Source organism: Protopterus annectens, chromosome 1.part0 (genome assembly GCF_019279795.1).
Source record: "Protopterus annectens isolate FY-2018-M chromosome 1.part0, PAN1.0, whole genome shotgun sequence".
In the NCBI taxonomy this organism is placed as follows: Eukaryota; Metazoa; Chordata; order Ceratodontiformes; family Protopteridae; genus Protopterus; species Protopterus annectens.
Window position 1 is genome coordinate 497,800,959 of NC_056725.1, and position 27,256 is coordinate 497,828,214.

Sequence of the window (27,256 nt, forward strand, 5' to 3'; positions counted from 1 at the left end):
AATGCTGAAGTGCTTGATGTATCAGTAACAGTAACTGTAGCAAACTGCTTGTTACATTTGTAGCGAGCAGCCTGCTGCAGATTCAGAGTTTTTCATTTAAGTGAGGTTATGTACCCTTTTTTTCCTACCCTGGAACCTTTCTGGCAACTTTCTCCTGTATTCATTCCAGCAAGCTGATGTCCTTTCTTTATGTGGCCTCCAGAACTGCACAGAGTATGCAGAGTGTAGCCTGACCAAAGGCCCTGTAAAATGCTACCTGTTTGCTTCTGGAATGTATTCCCTTACAGATAGGCGTCTGCTTTCTGACTGCTGCTGACATTGCCCTCTAAAAAGAAATCCTGGTGGATCAGTCCAGATGTGATCAATATCCACGGATCCTTTATCTGCTACTGCAGGTTTAACGCTTTCCTGCACTGTTGCAGAGGGAGGGATAGTCATACATATACAATAGATCATGAACACGTTTTAGTTGAAAGAGCTTCACCTGATGGTCAAATTCTAACCACTAGAGATTTTTCAGAAATATTCAGTGATGAATCAAGTTATGGTAGCCTATATCAAAACATTCTCCATTATTATAAACCTGCTGTAGATTGTGATGGAAGGATGGGAGAAGACAGACCTGTAAGAAGATGTGCAAAATGCTGCAGCAATGAAAAATAATAGGAATGAGCTGTCAACAGCTTGACAGTAGGTTCATAGGTACATCAGACGATACTAGGCTATTAGCTGGACGACCTCATAAGCCTAGCCAAGAGTTTCGCCCGTGTTCTCTCAAGGTCAGCACCTGTTTCCCCTGTCCAGCAGGGACACGGTTAGGATCCCATGGGTATATTTTCTGTTTCCCATCTAGTCATCCCGGTTCCTGTTAAAGAGGGCTAGAGAGGTACTGTGCTTGACATGGAGAGGGAGTCTATTCCATAGATGGGGGAGTCTTTGGGACAGAAATCTATCCCGCCAACAAGTTCTATTAATGTCACAGACAAGGTTGAGGCCTTGCATGTGGGTTGCGCGAATGGAGTTTGACTTACAGATATGTAGCAACTCCATCAAGGCTGGGTCTGAGATGGTGAGACAAATGTTCTTACTTTGTATAATCTGCCAACTTTTGGATCAGTTATAATCAGCACATTATGCACATGCTTGTCAGATTTTAGTTTAGCTTGTAACTACTGTTTGTGTATAAATGTAAAGAGAAATGTAACTACACAGTGTTTAACTGGAACTTAGTATAAAGCAATGTAAGCAAATGGAGGTTCTCTCCCTGGGCCTCTGCTGAAAATGGATATTACCCAGTCAGACTTTCCTGGTAAAAAAAGACAAATAAATAAATAAATAGTTGATTACGAATATTAACTGCCAAAAAATGACAGAACCCACTTGCTCAATATTTAATAGATGAAGGAGGTTACGTAAAACTACACGGCTGGCAAACTGGAGATATTATTGATATTATTTATATCACTAGACATGTCAGAAGCAATGGAATGGATATTCTTGGAGCAGAATAGCATCAGTGTATTCTTGAAAGCATTCTGATATGAGTTGGTTATGTTAAACTACATTTACAGTGAGTAACAGCTAGATTGCAACCTTAAATTAACTGAGTCAGGGATAAGATCCACTAATACAATATAATATAAACTTTATATTGAACAAGCAATGAATTTCCTCATGTCACTCATAAATACTCTGACCGGAGGTGGGTCTTATACACAGCTTAGAGAAGGTTCTAGGTCATTTGGGAGGATATTCCATTTAACTGCATGTCAACCAAATAAAAAATAGCCTTGTCATAATCATGTTTATGTTAGATTAAAATAGTACTAAATACAATATCAGATTTACTCCTACTCAATCAATGGTTAAGTAATGGCAATGTGTTAATCAACCCCTGTGTTTTGGCACTCTTCCGAAACTTCCACATACCACTAACAATCTCCAAATGTCAGACCTAAATAGGTACTCCACAGAAATACATACACTCAGGCTCCTTAAAATATTTAAGACAAGTGATACTATCCTGTCTGCTTTTATGTTATGTTTACCAAACTTCCTCTCTGCTCAAATACCTTGAAGATTCTTGTAATGTTACTTTTTTTATTTCTTGTGACTGGATTGCTAATTTGTTTTTACATGTACATTAATTGTTTGTCAACTAAGTGTTAACCACTGTTTGTATGAATTTCTGATTTAATATTACCAATGTGTAAATTCAACTTTTATTCACTTACTAAGGAGCTTTTCTCCCCAGGCCTCCACTCAAAATGGGCTCTGAATGGCCAAGTGGACTTTCCCGGTAAACAAACTGCAAATAAATAAATAAATAAATCAAATATCTGTCCATCTGACTTAATGCATCCCTTGACTTCCACTGCCACCAAGGAAAAAAAACAGATCTGAAAATTAACTACCTCTTTTTCTTCTTCTGGGCCAGAAAAATCTCCCAGTTTTTCTCAGCCAGAAGAACTAATGACAAGGAAATAATTTTCTCCCAACTTGAATCTGGACTTCCCATTATTACTGCCACCTCACCCTTTAAAACATCCCATAATGCCATCTATCACTTCATGACAACCTCCTTTCCCCATAAACACCACCGCCTCAACCTTAAAAAAGCCGAATGGCTACCAATAAAAAAAACATGCTGATTTATGACTAGGGTCCCAACTTTTCAAATGTTCACACCTTAAAACCAACTCTCCACTTGCAGCCAACCTCCATGAAAGGAAACATCCTCTTATAACTGCGACAATCAGCTCTTACTCTCTTTACACTAAGAACTAGACTGCACTGTACAAAGCCCGCCTTCTGGTACATTGCCCCTTCTCCTTGGCAATCTCTCCATTCACATGTAATATACATCAGTTTATTTGCCAAATTAAGGGTACAACTTTAAGGCCAACCTATTGAATGAAGCCAAATACTCCTGCAGCTCCATTGATCACATGACCTAACTCAAGATAAGCCAGCACCTACTTATGTCTCATATGCTCACTTAAAAAGTTTTTGTCTTTATTGTCAATTATATTGCTGCCTTCTTATCTCCTCATAATGGTATGTTAAAAAAAGCTTTTGCATTTGTGAAATCTGTTTGATTTTCACACAGGATGTGCCTGTAACTGGTCATTTTTGATGAGTGCACTACCTTGGTAAACACACACACACACACACATATATATATATATATATATATATATATATATATATATGGGGTCTATATCAGATGAACGAAAAATCTGTTCATGGAATACATAAAGATCGAAGCTTCACAGAAATTGAAAATGGTATTGTGGTGTCTCAGTACAGTGAGGATTAGGGTATTTGCCCTTTCCTCACTGTAGTGCGATCTCGGAGTTAGAATATATATTTAGCGAGGGGTGTGGGGGCAACAAAACCTAGGCTTTGAACATAGCTAGTACTATTTGTAGGCATGGCTTATGTCAAGATATAAGGTTAAGAGAGGTTGGTAGGAACAAAGGATTAAACACTGGGGGAGAAGTTGGATATGTTTGGGGTATACTGTGATGTATCAGAGCACTCATGAGGGGTTGGTACAGGAACATAGCCACTTCTTATTTTTTAGATAAGCTTTAAGTGATGGCTTAAAGTGGTTAGTGGATGAGATTGAGAGAATGGAGTTAGGAAGGGAGTTCCATATACAAGATATATAGTTGGAAATTAAAGATTTTTCTGCAGTGTTGTTGGCTTTGGAGATGGTGAGTAAGTTCTTGTTAGAGCAAAGTTGTCTGCTGGAACTGTAAGGAAGGATGAGATTTTATAGTGCAGGGGTTCTGGTTGGCTGAGTAACAATTTTGTGAGTTAGAGAGAGTTGGTTGTAAAGAATAATGTTGGGAAGCTCAAGCCAGTCTAGTATCCTTAAAGCTGCACAATGATGTGTTCTATATGGGCAATCAGATGCAAACTTAGCAATTTTATTATAACATGCTTCTAGCTTAGATAAGTCAGTTTTCCTTATATTAGTTAAAATTGGAGAGGCATATAGTAGAATGGAGAGCAGATGGGTTTATGCTAATGTAATTTTGGCCATTGTGGTCAGGAACCTTTTGTGCCTATACAGACTTCCACGTTTCTTATGGACTTTTTTTATAGTTAGGGAGACATGCAAGTCAGATTTTAGGGTATTGTCTCTATTTCCAGTCCAAGAAGCTTTGTATGGGTTGTCGGGGAGATCACAGTATTGTCTTTGGCTATTATGTTAAATGTTGGGCATGAGACAGATGTCTTGTTAGGTTGGAAGAGTAATAATTTAGTTTTATTTGGGTTCAAGATTAGATGGGCATTGGCTAACCATGTTTCAACAGAAGTGAAAGATTCCTGTGTTTAAGAATGAAGAGTTGATAGAGAAGTGGCAGCACAGATAAGTGTTGAATCATCTGTATACTGTATTATAGAACCATGTGGAGTAGCTGTGTGTAGATTATTAGTAAAGAGGGAGAAAAGGAGAGGGCCCAAGATAGATCCTTGGGGGACACCAATAGATAGAGGAAGGCATGAAGATAGGTCTCCCTGCCATAGAACAGATTGTTGATGGCCAGATAAATAGTTATGAAACCATGCTGTGGCAGATGGTGAGAAGGATAGTTCAGTTAGTACATTTATATATATATATATATATATATATATATATATATATATATATATATTTTTTTATTTTATTTTATTTTACATTTGTTGACCGGGATAATCCGACTGGATATATGTCCATTTTCAGGGGAGGCCTGGGGAGAAAAGCTCCAAGATAATAATACACATTGAACATTTAGTAAATGCTAGTTTCAAGCAGATTACAGTCATAAGCAATACCAGCATTTAGCACATACAGTACTAACTTATTATAAAACACTTTACAAACCATAACATTATTTTCAAAGTTATATATACATAACATTACATTCAAGTTTAAGACACATGGAGCAGCAGTTATACAATTGACCCTTCCTGAAATGGTGTGGTAAAAAAAAGTTAGAAGTAGTTGAAGGTAAAGCACCTAAGTAATAGAGAGGTCACTAGTCGGGGTTAGTGCAAGGACATAACCAATGAGTTTTGAAGTATTTCTTGAGTTTGTTTTTGAATTGAGTTAGTGAGGGTTCTAGGGTCAAGTAGAGTTTGTTACTGTCAGATCATTATTTTGGATTATTGCAGAGTTTGTTACAGCCAGACTGCTAGGCCTGGTGAGTTTGTTACAGCCTGCTTAGCTGCAGAGTTTCTTACAGCCAGACTATTATTTTGGACTATCGCATAGTTTGTTACAGACAGATTATCAGGCCTGCAGCATTTGTTACAGCCTGCTGAGTTTGTTATAGAATAAAAGCTACTATTTGGGATTATCTGAACCTCGCTCATTCTTTAATTGCTGTGGATACCATCTTGTGGGGCTCATTTATATTACGAAAATGGCGAATATTGTTCATAGGTAGATACTAGGCTATTGGTCCTAGGGCCTATATAAGTCTAGCCAAAAAGGTACCCTGGCTTTTGCCACCCAAGAAAATTATTTTTCTGTGCCCCTGTCGAGTTGTGAGTGCTGAATTTATTTGTTTGTGACTTATGTATATATAGATCATAAAAGAATGAATTGATTAATTTTTATGTGACACTATAGGGTCTATATCAATTATTTGAGTGCTTAAAATGTCGAACGTTATATGGTTGAGACCATATGTTCGACATTTCAAATGTTCGAAGACTGATTTTTAATGGCGCCGTATGGTACAGAATGGGAGAATTTCCCTTTTCTGCACTGAAGTGTAGTCTTGGAGTTGGTATATTTAAGTAGGGGGTGTGGGGGGGTGCATGGGGGCATGCCCCTCTGCTCACACTGTTAGTGTATGTTTTTCTTTTTTCGTTTTTTTTTATTAGCTATTCGAACTTGGTCTCAACCATATGGTATTCGACATTTTGGAAGTTTGAATATTTGACATAGACCCACACTATATTATTCCTGGTGGACAAGTATGTGTAGCTGTCTTTTTAACACTCTCATTTTAAAGAAAAATAAGGAAGCTGTAGTAAAGAAATTTACTATTCCATGTTATTTGTTCTACAATATAATTGTTGAAGGAAAAAAAAGTTTATTCCTAGGTTAAAATGAAGATTCAAGGAACATCACAATATACTAGCATTTTTTTTTTGTTAAAAATATGCATGGCCACATAGTTTGGGTGAAGTAATAATGTTTTATTCCCAAGATCTATCAAGGGGAAGTCCAAGCAGGTATTAAGCCTAGTTCTTTGCCAAAATTGAAAGAAATATAATTATTGGATATGGAGGTCTTTGAGTAGGACCATAAAGCTTTCCTACAAAAATTTGCATTCCCCCTTTATTCCAAAATACAGGGCTTGAGGCAATTTAAAACTTTAGGAATTAAGACAAGACGGTTGTGTTCACAAAATTAAGCAGAATATGACAAAATACTGGCACACATATGTAATAGAGTCAAATGAGAAAATAGTTTAACATAAAGAAAATATTTCTAATAAATATTCCTCAGTATCTAATATAGCAATATTAGTAATATTTTAAAACTGCTAGGATTCTTCATCTGTAACTATGTCTGTAATATTTTAATTTGTGGAGCTTTTCTCACCAGGCCTCTGATGAAAATGGACCTGTGTCCAGTCGGACTTTCCCAGTCAACAAATGTAAATAAATAAATAAATAATCTAAGCAACCATAACCATCCAAAATGGACCATCAAATCAAGAGAGAACAGTCCTATCAAATATTCTAGACTAGTCAGACCATTGGAGGTATCATCCAGATCTATCAATGATATCTGAGCTAATCCTGATACTAAAATTGAAAAGCTACACTAATCAAAATGTCTTTTGAATATGATTAAAGATCTGATTTGATGGTTAAAGACAATGACAAATTTGGTGTGGTTAACCATAATTTAAGAATGATCAGTGTAGGTAATGCAAAATACCTTGTAGAATGCTTATAAATTATTATATTTAATGAGAAAAACGAGGGGTTTGGTATACTTGGGTATGCACCATTAAATAGTAGGGCAGAGACCGACAGGAAGTGCATGTTATGTGGTGCACTCCCTTCTAGACATAGATACAGGAAGTCCTTAAGGAGGCTAATTATACTTCCAGGTTGTCTACTTTATTATTGAATGTCCTGGCAGACATTACAAATGATACAGTCAAAAAGAGCTAGAAGAAACAGGAGGCTGTATAATCAGAGAGCAAATTAAAGACGTAGCTAATCTCTGGACTGTCAAAGATGTTATTAAAATTATATCCTACTGAAAGCCACTTCTGCAGAGTTAATGTGAGGGTCACCGGTCTCTTGGGGTACATTGGAAGAGAATGACCTTATGGCATTAATTAAAAGCTTTCTAAAAGCATCCTGGCTAGGTCTGTCAGATTAGATGTACTGAAAAGGCACTAAGAATGAGAATGGCAAAGGATGACATGTTGAGACCATAACACACATTTTGCAAGTTTCATAGTCACAGAGCTAAACATTAGCTGTTGTCAAAAGCAGGACACTCATGGCATCTACTGAAGGTGAGAATGAAAATTAGAATGGCTGAGAACTTTTCAGATGAGCTATATGCTAGTTATCAAGAGAAAAACGTAGTTACATGGTACATAATACAGGGTGGAGGCCCTTGTTAACTTGGTTTACCCTGCTGTAATAGCAGTCGTGTGCACAGGATGACAGTGATAGATGACAGAGAAGACAGAGTTTGTCAGTAGAGAAATGTCCAGGGAAGAAAGGTGGAAGCCCATAAACAGTCATAAAACGTAGCTTGTTTACACAGAGGTGGTGGTCTAGAAAGTAACATAATGACATCAGGGAGAGACAAAGGTGGAGCAGATGGAACAAATGGCATTAAACAGAAAAGAACTGGCCTCAAAGCTAGACATGTGAAAGGTGGGTCTTTAATAGGAAATACTCCATGATAGCTCACAGTGCTAAATGAGGTAGTGTGTGGACTGAATTGAATGAACTGTATGAGATCAGCAAGGAGACAGGAAGAGCAGAGGGATAGCAGAGATGGGCAGAAGAAGGTAACAGCTGCAGAGATGGTCGATGATGGAAAGGCCAAAAGGAAGTGACATGAACAAAGCTGTCACAGTAGGTAAGAAGAAAGCTTACAAATCAAATTGATAAACCAAAGATGAAAGCTTTAGGCCAGACACTAAGCATGGATAACTGTGGGGGTGAAGAAGTAGAATACATGTAATTCTGATTTTGTTTTCTTTTTTCCCTAAGAGATGACATCATTTTGATCTAATCCTTTGAAGCCATTTTGTTTGGAATGTGAGAGTAGAGGAAGCTAGAAAATGTTTGGGGGATAGACATGAGGGAAGAGGTAACATAATGATGGCAGTAGTCCTAATTATAAACCATTCAAAAAAGTGTAACTGCATAAGTAATAAATGTATGAGAGGATTCAGGTATAGTACGCATACCTCTCTTGTTTTAGGTTCTTTATAAGATGTCTACATTTTATTTATTTCATTTTGTTGACTGGATAAATCCAATTAGAACTATGGCCTTTCCCGCGGGAGATCTGCTTATACTCACAAGGGAATGTTTGACCAAGACACCAGGGAAAATCCCTAACTAGTCACTGATCCCTAACTAGTCATTGGCAAACGTTAGGAAATCTTTAGTCAAGTGATGCTTCTTCCTGAAATGCAGGGTGAAAGGTCGGTCACTATGCAACAGAATCAACATGTTTAGTTTGTAATAGCCTTGTAGATGCAAAATTAGTATGACATTATGTACGTTTTAGTCACTGACAGAAAAGCCAGACTTCTTTTTTTATTCTAATAATCATATTTAGGTACAGGAATTTTATTTATCAAGTATGTGATAGCTACGTGACAAAATAAATCAAACACTTGAAGATGTTTCTTTCTTTATTTTACATTTGATTGATGGGGTGGTACACAACCATGTGTTGTTCTTTCCTCCTTCATATTTCAGGCTTTGTCATGGCTGAAGCAGAATATTGCTCTGACAACACAAATGTGTCGCATGGAAACCTTAAAGGGCATGGAGGAAGCCAAGCGTGGCCAGGCTACACTAGAGGAAGAAATCATATCTAACAGGACACGGATTGAAGCAGTTCGAATGGTAAAGTGAAGCATAGTATAGGACTACTGAGCAAACAATGCTTCTGGTTTTGTTATTGTGGTTATATATAAATGGAAAGTTGTAATAAAAGCTTTTTGTGACAAATGATAAACTGCACAGTGCTTTTGGCACCTATATGTCCCACACTATAATTTCTAAGCAGTTGTCACTCATTACACAATATACCTGCATGGTTGCTTGTATAAACTTCAGAGCCATACTTTTAAATTATGAACAATACATATACAAGAAACTTGCCTGCTGAGCTAAACCTGTCTGTTTATTGTGCTATATATATCTGTCTGTCTGTGTATTTAACAGATCTGTCTGTCTAACTGCATATTAAGATTTATTTATAGTAGGCAAATCAAAGAGAAACAAAAAACTATCATACTATTCTTGCTATATGAACAATAAAAACATTGTGTGTATGTGTGTGTGTGTGTGTGTGTGTGTGTGTGTGTGTGTGTGTGTGTGTGTGTGTGTGTGTGTGTGTGTGTGTGTATATGTGTGTGTGTGTGTGTGTGTGTGTGTGTGTGTGTGTTACATGATTTGTACGTGGAGAGGGCATCCGATTCTTGCTATGCTTCAGGTTGCACATGATTGACCTGTTTGTAGAACTTCGTCTGAAAAAGTGAAGTTATAGCTGTTAACTATAGTATTCTTCTACTAATAGGCTAAGAATGATTACAAAAGATAATGCTCCTTCAGTAAGTCATGAACTTTATTTAATGTAACAGGGGCCGTAAATTAAGAACCATCTACTGAGTGTTTTGGTTAACTTTTTTGATCATTTTACAGATGGAAAGATCTGAAGTCTCTTATATGGTGCTATCTGTGTAACAAATCCACAAGTATCTGTAAGTTTTAATTGTTCCAGAACAACTTCCATCTGGCCGATTTATAGCTTAGCTGCTTTCAATGGTGCTGAGATGTTTCTGGTAACAAACAAGTGAATTTGCCCTTAACCAGGTTGACTTGTAGAGTCATTTGAGATACCTTTTCAAGTCACTGTTTAGTTTCCTGCAGATATGTGATGATGTGCTGCTTGTGGCCTGAATGACCATAACATCAGCATATAGACGTTTTCTGAGATTCAGAAGAGAAAATGTTAGGGAATTAATGAAAATTGTAATAACTGGGGACTAAGGACAAAGCCTTACAATACTTGACCGTTATTGTTGTGGCAGCATTTGGAAACAACAAAGAATGCTTACCTGTTTAAATAGATTTCAAATTGTCTTAGTTGTTTCATAAAGACCATATGGTAGTAGTCAAGCTTAATAATTTTGAATAATTACCTGAGTCAAAGGCTTAGGGTAGACCAGCTAGCTTTGAACACCAGAGAGCTAAAGCCTTGTCTGTGAGTTAGCCAATCTAGGCCTGACTAGCAACTTAGAAACTGGAGATGAGGAGGGTAGGAGTGAGTGGTCAATGCAGGTTCACTCATTTTGGGGGAAGAAAGGCAGCCCAATGTGCTATAATGCTGCCATCTGCTGTGGAACAGATACACAGTATGCTGTAAGTAGGCTGGAGATGTTATTGGCTCTGCCAAGTTGGGTTAGGGTTGTAGTCTTTAATGAAGTATTTCTGGAAGCATGCACACCTTTTAAAAAAAATGCAGTATGAGATAATGTGCAGCAGGCTCTTGTATACATGAGGGGACACATGCAGCCACAACGAGGAGGAATCCATACACACCATTTACTTATCTATGGATGACCACCATAATATAACAAATCATTGGAGATAAACACATAGTTGACATATGTGTGAATATGGGGGGATAAAATATGAATAAATGGGGTTGGAAAGCTGCACAAAAACTGTTCCAGTTAATTTCCCAACTCCCATTGCTCTGAAGCTGATGGCGAAAGACAGTAAATTTATTTTGGAACTGTGCCCCTTTCCAAAACCATACTACCATTTACTAACAATCCACAGGCTACAGTATGATCCTATGATATGCAAGGCCACAGTCATTTAAAAATTTTGGGAAGCTATCATGATAGTAAGGTTTTAAAGTAAATTATGCTATAAAATCTTCCATTTTAATTCTAGTAATATAAAAGCTCATCATATCTGTGGGTCAAAGTGTGTTAAATTTCCCTCACCTGAAGTGATCTGTGTCAGATATGAAACCTTCCAAATATAATCCTAAAAGAGACACTCCATCCTATGTTTATTATGTATATATATATATATATATATATATATATATATATGTATATGTATATATATATATATATATATATATATATATATATATATATATATGGGTCCCATACAGAATGCTGACAGTTCACAACACCAACACCCATATGGCCGATGCCATATGGTCGACGTTCAGAATATCGACAATGGGAAAATGCTATCTCCCAATAGTGCGGAATGGAAAAATTTCCATTCTTGCACTGTAGTGTGATCTTGGAGTTGGTATATTAAAGGTATGGGGTGGTGGAGCCCCACACGGGGGGTGCAGGGGGCAGAGCCCCCTGCTAGCACAAAAAAGGAAATTTTATCTTCCTTTTTTGTGACGTTCTGATGCTGTCGATATTGTGATTGTAGACCATATGGCGTCGGCCATATGGGTGATGGTGTTTTGGGCTGTCGGTGTTCTATAATATATATATATATATATATATATATATATATATATATATTTATGTATGTAGTAATAGGCAAATGAACTAGAGCAGAAGGGCCTTTGTTACAAGTTAGTTACAAAATAAATGAAAACAATACAAGAGATTTACACTAAACAGAATCAGATTTAGTACCCAGACAGAACTAAAAAAAAAAATATATATATATATATATATATATATACATATATATATATATATATATAGTTTTGAAGGAGGCAGTTTTCTTTCTTTATGACTTACCCTTTCCCTGCCCCCACTCCCCCTGCATTTGGCAATTTCATCCAAGGCCTTCTCTGCTCATTGGATTACACCTCCCCTCATGGAGCATCATTGGCAAACTCACTCCATCCCTCCCTGTCAGTTCCTCAGATGCCCTAGATGCTAACAGAATCCAAGCTGCCTAGGCCATAGTTAGGACTTTATCTTTCTACCAAAAAGGAAATAGGACCAGCATACAAGGCACCTTAAAAATAAATTTATTGATTGAGGTTCTTGAAAAACAGACCGGTTTCGGCAAATATTTAACAAAGCCCTCTTCAGTGTTTAAAAAACAACAAAAAAGAACCTGTATTTAAACACTCAAGTGAGTCATGTGCTTAATTACATATGCTCATTCAGACCTGGCCTAAAGAGCCCATCAAGTTTAATAATCCATTTTTTCTCCATTGAATTTAGTAAATTATGCCAACCTGATTTGTTATGCATGGATCTTCTAATTTTATCAATAATGGTAAAACTAAAAATAGCCTTTGGATGTACCAAAGAATGTTTATATAAAGCATTGGTGTCTCTCTTGTGTCTGATATCACTAAAGTGTTCAGAGATTCGAAGCTTCAAGGGTCTGGAGGTTTGGCCAATATAGAATGCAGGACATGTGCATTTGGCGAAATAAATGACCAAATCTGAGAAGCAGTTAGAAAAAAATGTTATATTGAATACTTGAGGGGTGTTTTGACTGCTGAAACTGGTGGTTTTGAGTATGATGTTACAATAGATACAGTGTCCACAAGGGAAGCAACCAATTAATGGATCCACTGATAATGTGGTCTGGATACTTTTGGTACCTTTCTTCTCAAGATGTTTAAAGTGATTAAAAAAGGCAGATAGATTTTTGCCTTTCCGAAAGGAAAATGAACATCTGTCTCCAAGAATGTCCTGAAGTCTAGGTTCACATGTTAATATGTTCCAATTATGTTGAACAATTTGCATCAATATGTTGGTATTCTGACCATATGTGGTGATAAATCTAGGTGTTACTGAAGGTGATTTGTGTCTAGTTTTGTAATGAAGCAATTCAGTGCATTCCATCTGGTCAGCTGTGTGTTTGGTATGTAATAGATGACCCATTTTATATCCACGGTCATGGAATCGATGTACTAAATCATCTCTGAAGTGTCTATAAGTGTGCTGATCAAAACAAATGCATTTAATGTGCATGAACTGTGATTTGGGAATGTTTTTGCAGATGTGAGGAGGATGAAAGCTGGTTGCATGGAGAAGTGAATTATTTTGGGGGAATTTACGATGAATTTCTGTAGTCAGCATATGATCAGATGCACGGCAAACCAATACATCTAAGAAAATAATTTTATCTCTATCATAGCTGACAGAAAATTCAATCCCCCATTTATTTTCATTCAAATAAGAAACAAATTCCGAAAGGCATTCTTTATTTGCTCTCCATACCAACCAGCAGTCATCCAAATATCTGCGCCAAATGTCCATTTCAACCATGTAAATGTTATGATCGTTGTTGTAAATAACCTGTTCTTCAAAGTATGCCATGAACAAATCGGTATATATGGGTGCAAAAGATGCACCCATAGCTGTCCTCTTGGTTTGTAAATAGCATTTGTCTTTGTAAAAAAACACATTTTTTGTTAAAACATGTTCTGTTAAACACAACAAAAGGGTGTTGAAACCTGGCTTGTATATTTCAATTTTGTTGAGCCAGTATTCCAACGCCTCTAGGCCAGCCCAATGTGGTATGTTGGTATATAATGATTTTACATCCAATGTGCAAAGTAACCAGTCGGGCTCAAGCTGTGTATCAGAGATAATCTGTAAAAATTCCGTGGTATTTTGAATTCTAGAACGGACACATTGTAAAAGGGGCTTAAGAAATTTGGTAAGGAATAGAGATAATGGTTCTGTTAATGAATTTCTACCTGAAACAATGGGTCTGCCGCTGGGTGTTGAAGGTCCTTGTGTATTTTAGGTAGGAAATAAATGTATTGTGGACAAGGGTTGGCAATGGTGAGTTGATGCTGTGTGTTTTGATTGATGATACCTTCTGCAACAGCTAAACTAAGGAAAGAATCAATCTGTTCCTTGAATACTGGTGCTGGATCAATGGTGAGTTCCTAGTAATAGCGTGCATTGGATAATTGGTTCAGTGCTTCATGATCATATTGTAATGTATCCTGAATCACTATAGAACCACCTTTGTCAGCACCAATTATGACTAGATTGTGATTGTTTGCCAATGTGTTGATATTTCCCATGCAAATTTTGGAAACATTATTAGGTAATGGTGGAATTGATCTAAACTGAAAATGTAGATCTTTGATAATGGCTTGTTGAAACATGTAAACTTGATGATTCATGGGTGGCATGAACGAAGACCTATGGTATTTAAATTCATCAGAGATCATTGGTTCTTGTTCCTGGAAAAATAGTTTAAGGTTAAGATTTCTACAAAATGAAACAATATCTTGAACAAAACTTTCTTCAGGAACAAAAAAAACAGGGATGAATGATAATCCTTTATTAAAAATGTCAATTTCAGAGGAGGAGAGGACATGTGATGAAATATTAGTGATGTTTACAGTGGTTGTTTGATCACAAATTTCTCTAATAGCATTTCCATGTTGTCCACATCTTTTATGTTTCCTGCCCCCCCTCCTCCTACGTGTAAATCCTGTGAGGTGACAGAATTTCTTCTCTTGGATACTGGTGAGCCTGTGGCACCCCCTGAATCAGTGTCAAGACATGAGGATGAATATTTATCAGCTGAAGTGCCAGTATAGTTATATGTGCCTTTCTTGAGGATAGATTTAGTCTGTTTCCTCTTGGGATAGGTACGATTCGAAGGAGAAAATCATACATGTTTGTTTTTGTTTGTAAAATTGAAGGGATCCCCTCTGGTATAATCATCTAAATCCCTTTGGAACTTTTTCTTTTTCCTATCCTTAAGCTGTGATTCCAATGTCATAAGTTCCTTGCTTATGTTCTTGATACTATTTGTATATATGGTCTGACCCTCAAATTGCTTGCCCTTGTCACTAAGAGAAGAAATGGATTTAATTCCTTGTTCAATGACTCTATTGTGGAAATTTGCTAGTACTTCAATGAATTTCAAGGTTGTCTCTTGTTGAATTTCATTCCATTGTTTCAATAGAAGATCATCAGGGGAATTAACCAATGGTTGGGTACGTACTTGTAACCCTCGTGGAGTGATGCCTTTGAGTAAATATTCACGAAAAAGTTTGTAATGCCAAACGTTATTTCTCAAAGATCTCATATGTTTGTTAAGATTTGAAAAAATGTTTACACAATTTTCATCAAGGCCTGTGTTGCCAAGGTCATCCAACTTTTCACCAAGGGGACCAATTCCAAAAACAGAAAGATCGTCTCTGTCAGAAGACAGCCCATTTATTAAATGATGTAATTCCATGTTTAAATATATTAATGAAGACCGCTGTCCAAAATAATACCAAAGTTAAATAGACCTGAGCCGGTTCAGCATAGGATCAATAAGCAGCAGACCAATATAATATTATAGCTGACATAAGTAAATGTGAAAATATTCCCAAAGGGACTATTCACCTGGATTGGGTCTATTGCCGGTCCTGTCTGAACCAATAAGCCTTAGGTCCGAAGCATCATATGGCTCCTTACTCAAAATGATAGTTGGAATAATATTTGACAACAGGCTGAAAAAACGAGATCTCAAATCTTACTGATGATAATCTTAAATAGATTGAAAGGCCCGTAATGTGGAAATGTATAAAAAATTCTAATTAATGCACAATTGTAGTATTAGGCCAAGTGTACAATAGCTCAAACTAATATGGAATGAAAATCTAAAAAATAATAGAAAAATGTGTAGAGATTGATTCTGATGTTATAGAGTCATACAACAATAAAACAATCCCGATGTAGCAGTTCAAAAAAGTGAGGCCAAGCAAAAGTGACGGTCATCAGAGACCATATAAAAATGGTTTGATATTAACAAATGTCTAACAGCAAGATTGTCCACTATTGAGCCCAATAAAACTTAATGGGACCAATATTGACATTAATGCTGAGCTTACTATTAAAACAAGAAAATAACATAAAAGCAAGGCGTGACAAGGATGTATAGGAAACCAGTGAATATGCCATCAAAAATCATATTAATAAGGACTCACACCACCTCCATATCAAAGAAGGTGGAAACAACACCTATTACTTGAATTGCTATAAAGAAATGTCAGACCTGGTGTTAAACACAATCGTGATTTGTATATCTTGTGTGAGCCCTAGTAACATAACAAAGGCATAAATGTATTGTTGCCAACTATAAGACACCCAGCTCCCCAGATTATCAATTTTGGATAGAAATAAGCCATCTACCTAATATGTTAAAAATACTAAAGACATCAGTTCAAATAATATGAATGTTGAAATATAATATGAACTAAGCACAGCTTATCATAACAACAGTGAAAAACACAAATGCCGTATAACTAATGATACAAAACACCACCAACTAGAAGGATACCCATTGTCAATAAAAAACATGTAAATTTTAAGCTTCAGTTGTGGGTGTTACCCAAGAAAATGCAATTATTGAAAACACCCTATGAATATAAACTGAGCTCAACGTATGTTGAGTAAAAAGTCAAATATTAACCTTATCTAGCTAAGAGTATAGCCAAATATCTATATTTGGATTGTAATGCCGAAGCACATAAACTATAAAAAATGTGGTGACCAAGAGAATAACATATAAACCACTATAGGCAGTTGTATATTGGTATATATCCAAAAATGTGCTTCAGTATAGCAAAAAAAGGGGGGGGGTAGAACTGTTTGGTTAACAAAGGCACATAATAAGCTGTTGTTACCTAAAAACTTTCATTTAACTCACCCTAAATATTTAAGAATAAACATGAAGTATAACACCATCTTTAAAATAAAATGTTGGTCCCCAATATGCTGAATATTATAAATAAAGTAATGTGTATACTGTGTAAACCAATCCGTTAAACTATTAATATTTAACGAAATACAATTGACGGAAATATTCATATGGTTCACAATGAACAATACTTTGCCCAGCATAAAGAAAAAACATATTAACTTGTTAATAAAAGTCCATGTAAAGATTGTCTTATTGTAAAGACAAGAAAACAAAAAACCAAAGTCAGCAGATGCATTCAAATCTTCTGAAAACACTCCCCAGTGGTTAACAAAAAGAGTTTAAGAAAACCAGTACTTAATGATGTCTTGCTGATGGCGAACATCTAAATGGTGTTGCTTGGTTGAAAAAACACACATCAGTTTGTTGTGAACTTCGAAAAAAGAACAGGCAACCTCAAAAATATAGTCTCTTAAACTTCCCTCTGCTGGAACAAATGAAGAGAAATGTGCAGCAACTAAGCCAAAAAGCAATGAAGAGAGAGACGCCAACAAATGAGCCACGAAGCATCTTTGTTTGTGGTAAAGGCAGTTAACAAATAATAATCCAGTCAAGGCAGGCAGGCCAAACATAAAAGTCTTGAAATTACATAGCTCATGAGAAAAAATGGAAAGTACCTGAGGTTGTTTAAAAACTGCAAACAGCAAGTTACATTTCCAAATAGGTGAACTCAACCAAAGACAGGTCCAAAAGATATATAAATCCAATAGTGCAGTTAAAACTGCAGAAGGTGCCACAGGCCAACCGCAGAGAAGAAACAGGAAACTCCAAATAGTACAACCTCTGCGAGTGAGGCAGCTACCCCACTCGCAGACGTTGTACTATTTGGACTTTATCTTTCTGCACCACAGAACTGGCTCTGGTGCTCTGTTTGCTGACATTTCCATGGCTTTGATGTGGCCAGTCACAATCATCCCAGACATGCCCCTTGCTCAGTGGACTTTATTCCCAGAGTCATTGGTTCAGATCCTATATTTCTTGTAAATCCTTTAAAGCAAAATTAGGTTAATCTTCACCAGCTACTATACCTTCAGCTGTTTAATACAAATTACTCCTAGGCCATTCCCTCTTTATTTGTTTTGAATAACCGTCTTCCTTCTAACATCTCCTTCTTCAGCATCATTCCTTACTTTTATGATCATGTTTTCTTTCAGTCCTTGGCTTCCTGTCAAGTCACTAAAACAGAACAAAGTTCTGAACTTAGTATTTTTTCCTGGCCTAATAATAGTTAATCATGAACTCTTTCTGGTAGCACACGACTCGTTCCTCTTATCAGCACCTGTCTCACCTTGAATGACAAGCATAATAAGACAGCTCGATCTTTCCACTGCCCAGGCTTTGTTGTTGCAAACTCTCCAGATTCCTCACCCCTGAAGCAAGTCCCACCATCAGTTGAGGTACTTTACAGCCTTCGCTTCAGTATACTCTTCCCCTTATTGTCTACATTTTCTCCAAAAGTCAGCAGGCCCTTCAGATCCTGTCTAATAAGATCTGAAGGTTCAACCTCCTGTCCTCTAAGTCTTACAACCACAATAATGCACACAAACGAACCTAGTAGCTTCTTATCCAAGAAGTTGAAAAATATTCTACCCCTACATCTAAACTTTAAAATGCTTAAGCTTGAAAATATATATGTAGCAAATCAGTTTTAAGCTAACTATTAATAAAACTCTTTATCTTCCAAAAGGACTTACTCCAGCAGAGCTGTAGTGACACAGGGAATGTTAAGATCCTTCCGATGTGCAGATCATACATTTTGTTTTATAGAAGCAGCACGATGGGATGGTCTCACTGGGATTAGTAACAACTATGAAGATGTCAAGGAACTGAGACACAACCTTATCGCTCCTGCAAAAGGCAGAGCCACTCGAAATGCATTGCCACACCATAGCTAAATGAATTTCTTCCTTCACTCAACATTTACATAATATTGCCAAATTCACTTCCATCACCTCCCCTTCCCCTGCTTATCCCAGATATGATGTGTTTTTCATACAAATCCATGTTTATCCCCTTTCTTTCAGTTCTTAAGTGCAATACAGTTATAACAATTAATACAGTTCTAACAACACTGACCCACTGATTTCATTATTCATATTATAGCATTCAATTTATTTATAGTATTGCAAACTCATATGCATTTTCTGATATCAACATCAGTGTATTAACTTTGTGTATAGTTTGTACACAATAAGATTGCTTTCTTTGTTGCAAATTAACACGCTGTAGTATCATTCTGTTAAATAACTTGGTAAAATATTTATTTATTAGTCTTGACTGGGAAATATCCTTTTTTAGCAGGGGCCCAGACAGAAAAGCTCCATGGTCACATACATAAATAATATACAGTATATTTATATGTTTACATTGTACAAAAGATTTCATCTTGTTTACAATCAATTAAGCATGATTAGTTAGGTGTAACATGTCTTTACCGATAGAGTTTGCGCCATACACATTGCAACTCTAGAGAAGACGCTTATAGCAGAATAAAGGAAAGATAAGTAGTGAGAGATGACACAGCATTTGGACTGAATTAGTAAGGGGTGGTGCATGGAGGAAAGGAAAGAGGAAAAAAGTAACTACGAACACTTAGTGAAATAGATTCAATTAAATGTAGCAGGAGATATGAAAGTGAAATATGCACCATATGGGAAACATAATAAAAAAGAACCAGGGCTTTGACAAAGGTTATTACAGCATGAAGATTATTTCAGGATAGGAGATTAACAGAGTGTACAGCAAGAACAGAGCCAGGTGTTTTGCAGATGATGTTTTATGAGACTTTTAAAGCACTTTGTTCTTTTCTGTAAGTTTTAACTGTAGTGGTATACAGTTCCATAGTTTTGAAACATAGTAAGAACAGAGTGAGTTTCCAGCACAGGTTTTCGGGTTGATAACAGCTAGCAGAGGTTTGTTATTTGGGCGCAGTGTTTTGCTGCTGCTGTATGCTTTTAATACATTTTTGGAGAGAAGCAACTGCTTGGCCGGTAGATTAGTTTGCCAGCAGACATAAGTTGTGAGTAGTTCAGTTGATTTGGAAGTTTTAACTTGTTTTTGTTTTTTAGGCCTGGGCAGTTATAGGTTTTATGAGGTGAATATGCAGCAGGTTTATCTATTTTATTATAGCAAGCATTGACGAGGCTAATGGCCCTAGGACCTTTACAAGCCTAGCCCATCAACTTGTGTTCCAAGGGTGTCTGGTTCAAGCAGATGCTAAAATCAGCACCTATTGCCCCAGTCCAAGAGGGGCACAGGTGGAACCCCCTGGGTGAATTTCCAGTTAGCCTCCAGTCATCCAAATTACATTTAAATAGGGTCAACAAGGGGTTTTCTTTAACATGAATAGAAAGCTTGTTCCAAAGGTGGGTCAAAATCTGTGAGACAAATCTGTCTCTCCAACAAGTTCTGTTGATGTCACATACCAGGTTAAGGTCCTTTGAATGAGTGACCCATGTGTCATTTTACTCACAAATGTGCAGCATTTCCATTAAAGCTGGGTCAGAGATTGCTCTATATCAAGGCACAGGTCACCTCTGAGCAGTCTGTATGACACAGAGTAACATGACAATGATTTCATTCTGTCCACATAAGGCATATCTTTAAGATCCTAAATTTTCTTTGTAAGGGACTTTTATGGTCTCTCCAATTGCTGCAGGTGTTTCAAAAGGAACATACCAAAGGGAGCAGTGTACTTTATTATTGACATGAAGAGGAACAAGTACAGGGGCTTATAATCTCTTTTTATTCTGGAGGCAATGTCATTACTTATGAGGTGAGCAATATCAAATGCCCTTCTTACCACTGTGGAGACATGGTGATCCAAATTAAGGCAGCTGTTGACCTGTGTGCCCAGATCTCTCACCTCTGACTGTGTACATAGGGCATTGTTATTGATGTGGTAGTTTGCAGGAACATTACCCTTGCTGAAGGAGATGATAATGCATTTGTTTGCATTAAGCTTAAGACCATGACTTTGGCACCAGTCATTAGTCTGCATAAGACCTTCTTGCAGGATGTTGACTTCGCTAGGGGTTTCAATGATCATTCCCAGTTTGCAGTCATCAGCAAACTTTGTCAGCCATAGTCCTTTCATTTTAGCCTATACTCCAGAGATGTAGATTCCAAACAGTAGGGGTCCCAGAACCGACCCCTGTGGAACACCACTGTTTACTTGTCTGCTGGAGGAGGTAGATTCCCCTATTTTGATCATATGAGTTATATTGGTGAGACTAGTTGCATCCCACCTGACAATATATGGGTTGATACCCAGCTGAGTGAGTTTATCAATGATGCCTGAGTGGGGAGATTGCGTCAAATGCCTTGGATAAGTCTAGGTAGGCCGTATGCTCAGATTTGCCCTTGTCTAGGGCTTTGGTGACTATGTCAAAGAATTCCACCAAATTTAACGTGCATGATCTCCCCTTGACAAAGCCAAACTGGGTGGGGACGAGTGTTTGGAGTTTTCTGATATCTTTGTTAATAAGCTGGCCAGGCTAATGGGTCTATAGTTCTCGGTGTCTGTGAATGCACTGCCTTTGTACAAAGGGATGATGGTAGCAGTTTTCCTTTCCCCTGGAACAAAGGCAGTGCTTAGGCTCTGATTGAAAAGTGTACCCGATTTTGATGCTCATTCCTGTTTTAGCCCGTGTAGAATACAGCCCAGGATGTGCTTTCTTTAGCAGCATATGCACATTACAAAGACATGCGTCTGCAACATATCTCCCCAGGCCTCCACTGAAAATTGGCTTTGTTCCAAGTTGGACTTTCCTGGTAAACAAATGTTAAATAAATACATAAATAAATAAATGTTGTCTGGTCCCATAGAGGCTTTGTTTTTGACCTTGGCGAGGGCGTTTAAGACCTGCTCCTCCAGATACTAGGTGGGGGGCAGGTATTCAGGGATGCTTTGGGGGTATATGTGGTGGGGACAAGGGAGTGAAGTTTTCATTGAACCTGTTAGCCAGCAGGTTTACTATATCTACAGGTTCTATATATGTAGTACCATTAATTACGAGTTCAGTGCAAATCTGGGCCTTACCTTTGAGGTTACGGATGTAACTAAAAAATGCCTTGTGGTTATTCTTAGTTAGGGAAGCTAATTTGGATTTGTAGTTACCTTTGGAGGACTTCACTCAGAGTCTTATTTGCTTGTTTAAGTTGAAGAGGGAGTGTTTCCAGTTTTGAGATCATTCCTTCCTACTGTTAGACAGTAATTTCTTTCTCCTATTGTATAGCCTATTAATGGCAGCTGTCTACCAGGCAGGTTTGTTTTTCCTTGAAGATCTTGTTTTGGTTCTATCAGGTTTGGCGGGGTCAATACAATTGTATAGGTGCTTGTATAAAGCATTCATGTATAACTCAGCATAGCATTGTTCCATCAGTGGGGGGGGCTATGAAGCTATTTATGCTGTCACGTAAGTGGCTGTAATTGGCCTTGGAGAAGATTTTTAGTCTAGGTGGTGCTAAGGGGGTCTTGTGATACAGTTACTTCTAGCAAGACTGATTTGTGGTCAGATTTTACCAGGGATGGCCACACACTGGAGGTGGTGCAGCGGCCCCCATGTTGGTGAGCACCAGATCCAGAATGCTTGATCCCCTTGTGGGTGTGTCATCCAGCTGGTCCAGGGCATTGGAGTTAACAAAGTCCAGGAGCCTTTGGGCAAGTGATTTAGAACATGTATAATTTACCCAGTCAATGGATGAGGAATTAAAGTCACCCCAAACCAGTGTGTTTGGTTGTATCTTGATTGACTCAAGTAGCTCCAAGTAGGCTGAGTGGATGTTCTGATTCATTGAGGGGGCCTATAGCTGGCATTTAGCAGTATAACCTAGAGGTTGTTTTTAGAGGGCATTTTTATGTTGGGAATTTTGTTCTTGTGACATTGCCTAAAAAAGGCACTATGGGAGTGGCAAGAGCCTTAGCCAGTAATTGATATCCCAGGGATGACAGATGAAGACCATCTCTGGCAAATCATCAAGGTCTATTGACCATGTCATCTCGGGCTGACGGATACTGGATCCCCTTTGAATGACACCAGAAACTAAGCCAATTGTTGAAGTCAATCATTTTTTTGTTTGTACTGAGGTATCATCCTAAGCGAAGGTAAAATGTTGCTTAAGGCTAGGGACATACCTGCCTGAGGCACGTAATCAGAGAGCTCAGTCATGTCTCTCTTCATGTAGTCCAGTGAGGTATGTCTTAAGTCATTTGCACCAACATGGACTATGACAGAGTCATAACAGTGCTTGTTGTTGAGAGACTTGAGTGCATATGTGATGTGATGGATCCCGGCACCTGACAGACAGCTGGCCATGACTTTTTCCTTATCCAACCTGGTGAGATGGACATCTGTGTGTCTCACAATTGAGTTACCTATGACTAAGATGTTTGTTTTTGTGTTATGCCTTAGCGGCTTGACTGGTGAGACACTGGTGTGTATTATAATATGTGCACTATGCTCTGCAGAGGATGTATTATGTGAATCATGCTTGCATTTGTGTTTGTGTTTGGGAGGTCTCTGATGTTTAGGCAAGCTTCTGGTAAGGACCTCTGCATATGTAGGTGTATGTGTTGTTGGTTTGATAGGTGCAGAAGGTGAGGTATGCATGCTGACAGCCTGCTTAGTACAAGATGAACTGACTGGAGAGTGAGAGAGCCTGGATTCTAGGTTCTTGCTATAGATGCATTTCTCACATAATGAATTTATGTGGACTAGAAAAAGTGGGTTGTCAGTGTACATGAGGCAATTGCTACATTGCTTCAGGAAACCCATATCAACCAGACTAGTTGGAGAAACTGTGGGAAATTGTCTGATATGCTAGATAAGTTGATGTGGTCAGAAAACAGGGAGAGGAAGGACCAAGTGAAGTAGAGGACAGGAGAAGTGGGTAGGATCTGTGTTGGTACCTCAGGACCTTTGCTGAATGTATCACCTGTCAGTGAGGGACAATAGCGAGGACTCATCGATGGAGCACCAGCAAAGTACTAAGGGAAAATTAGCAGGCAGAAGTCTTTGTGTCTATAACCCCCAATGGTGCCCACAGCTGCTGGGCAGTGTGCAATGCGCAAAAAAGCACAAACGTATGCAAATGTGCTGCTTATGTAGCAAATGAGAGCAAACTGATTTAAACATATTAACCAATAAAATAGCTCAAAACTTAGCCCTGTTTCAGCAACTTTCAATTAGATGAATTCTAACTGCTCACTCCTGGCACTAGGATTCAGGGGAACCCCCCTCCAACAAAAGATGGCCTGGTTTAGGGCTCAAGTTATACAAGCAGAACTAAATTCAGCAGGTCTGAATCTAGTTTATCCTACAGCAAACAAACTGCAACAATTTCAGAAAAAAACAGATCAAGTAAGCAGGCACAATAAGCCTTCAACTAGCAACCACTAACTCAAAAGGGCAGCAGCTACCCTCTTCTCCTACAAGAGTGTAGACCACAAACCTTCTTAATGTAAAACAACTAGTCTGAAGCTCAAGTGCTTAAATCAAAACTAAAAGGCTTAGAATAACAGTTACAATTTAATCAGGCAACTAACAAACAGTAATAAATGCAGCAGAATAAATACAATTGGATACTTTTGAGAACAAGCAGCAAAAGCAAAATAAAGTAATAAAGTAGGAAGAAACACAAGTACAGTAAAAGCAGCGGTATAAAGTGTAACTTTTTAAAGTTAAGTGGAAAGGGAAGAAACAGAAGGTAATTCAAGGTTTAGAAACTAAGGGGGTGGGCCTTCCCAAATGATCTTTCTCTGTACTCAGTAGAATGAGCTGATGAGATGGAACTTGGAAGAGTGTCCACAATCACATTTATAGTAGGAGTGGGGAACTCAAAAGCCACCAAGTTTAAGAATACAACAACAGTTGGTCAGGAGGGTGAGAAAATAAAATGCAACAATATTCAGGCAGAGTACAGCAAGAAGCCAAACAAGCACTCCAGCTAAACAGAGATATTTCTAGGTAAATGAGGAATGCTATTTCTCAGCTCCTCCCACTAATTAGCTGATATTATTCACAGTTTGCAAAGGAGTCCTTTGCTAACATTTCTAACTGACCTTAGCCAAGGCCACTTAAAACTGCAAAGGAACAGAAAACTTAAAACAAAACAAATATAATACAAGAATAAGATACAAAATAGAAGTAACCAATCCTTAAATGAAAAACTTCAATTCAAACTAAAGAGTTCGACTTGAGGGCAATATTAGTATGGGGTGGGGTTGGCATAATGGTTAAGACATCTACCTCACAGACAGAAGATATAGAGTTTGATTGTCATCTTTGTGAAAAATTGGCTAAGCTTAAAATGGCCTGCAGGTGCAGTTAGCCTAGTACTTAACTGTGAACCTATGTGAAAAAATGTGATTCCAATAGAGATGGGAGTAGGTAGGTTGCAGCTATGTATTTGTTTATGACTAATGTAAGATATTGTTCTGCTCTATGTATGGAACTGAGTTTGCATGTGTTTTTGATAGTTTGCAGAATATGTTGGTCATATTTTCTATGAGTAGTCCATGTAATTTTGCTTCTGTTACTGTTTCTCTTGTTGTATTGTCAGATGAGGGTCTATGTTAAATAAACGAATGCTTAAAATATAAAGTACAATATGCTCAACCACATTCTTTTGTTAAACAGGCATAACGCCCAGGACATCCAATAGTATATTTGTGCCCTTCTACACACACACACGCGTGCCCTCATTAATGTATCTACAACTATTACACATCCCGACCTTTTCATGACGGATTTATACAGCTTCCTATTTGTTATTTCGAAGATGTTCTTCATATTCTGGCCCCTACCATACACTATCACTGGTCCAGCTCCTAGAATGTTCTTACTCTCTTCACTCAAAACCGTTTCCCATGCAGCTCTTAATATATTGGACAATTCAATTGATCTGTGATTATATTGCATTACACATCTTAAGTCACCACCATCCCCCTTTTGTTGTTCATTACATGATTGTACTCCACTAGTTAAAATAGGTGCGTATCTACCATTCCTTTGCCTTAACACATCTTTCCTAACACTAAGGAGTAATTTCAAGGGATATCCTCTGTCCAGGAACATCCCAATCAATTTAAATAACTCCTCTTTAAATATAACATCATTACTCACCAATCTAGAAGTCCTTATCATTTGTCAGAGTACAGCAAGAAGCCAAACAAGCACTCCAGCTAAACAGAGATATTTCTAGGTAAATGAGGAATGCTATTTCTCAGCTCCTCCCACTAATTAGCTGATATTATTCACTGTTTGCAAAGGAATCCTTTGCTAACATTTCTAACTGACCTTAGCCAAGGCCACTTAAAACTGCAAAGGAACAGAAAACTTAAAACAAAACAAATATAATACAAGAATAAGATACAAAATAGAAGTAACCAATCCTTAAATGAAAAACTTCAATTCAAACTAAAGAGTTCGACTTGAGGGCAATATTAGTATGGGGTGGGGTTGGCATAATGGTGAAGACATCTCCCTCACAGACAGAAGATACAGAGTTTGATTGTCATCTTTGTGAAACATTGGCTAAGCTTAAAATGGCCTGCAGGTGCAGTTAGCCTAGTACTTAACTGTGAACCTATGTGAAAAAAGGTGATTCCAATAGAGATGGGAGTAGGTAGGTTGCAGCTATGGATTTGTTTATGACTAATGTAAGATATTGTTCTGCTCTATGTATGGAACTGAGTTTGCATGTGTTTTTGATAGTTTGCAGAATATGTTGGTCATATTTTCTCTGAGTAGTCCATGTAATTTTGCTTCTGTTACTGTTTCTCTTGTTGTATTGTCAGATGAGGGTCTATGTTAAATAAACGAATGCTTAAAATGTCGAGTACAATATACTCAAACACTTTTAAGCGAATGTTTATTTAACCGACAGCCCAGAATATCGTAAAATAAAATCTTGAAATGTTTTGTTTGGCCACGTACCCCTCCCAAGTGCTACAGAACACTAAACAGACTAACAGCAACTTCCAATACATCGTAAAAACAACAACTAGAAAAACATATGGTAACATTGCAAACAGGGGGGCAAGCCCCACTGCACCCCTTATGTGGGGGGTGCAGTCCCCCACACCCCCTACTTATAAATATATATATATATATATATATATATATATATATATATATATATATTACCAACTCAGAGACTGCACGTCAGTGCAGAAAAGGGAAATTCTCCCTTTCTGCACCTTACAGCGCTGCTAGCAGTACCTTACATGACGTAATTTTATTTTATTTTGTTTTACATTTGTTAACTGGGATAATCCAACTGGAACAGGTCCATT

General features: G+C 37.6%; 1 protein-coding gene across 1 annotated transcript in view; it reads left to right on the forward strand.

Moving 5' to 3' along the window:
• Positions 1–27,256, forward strand: part of LOC122793068 — a 970,692-nt gene that overhangs the window by 588,427 nt on the left and 355,009 nt on the right. The window contains exon 15 of the mRNA XM_044060776.1: positions 8,977–9,126. Within this exon, the coding sequence (XP_043916711.1) occupies positions 8,977–9,126 (150 nt within the window). The remainder of the gene's footprint in view (positions 1–8,976; positions 9,127–27,256) is intronic.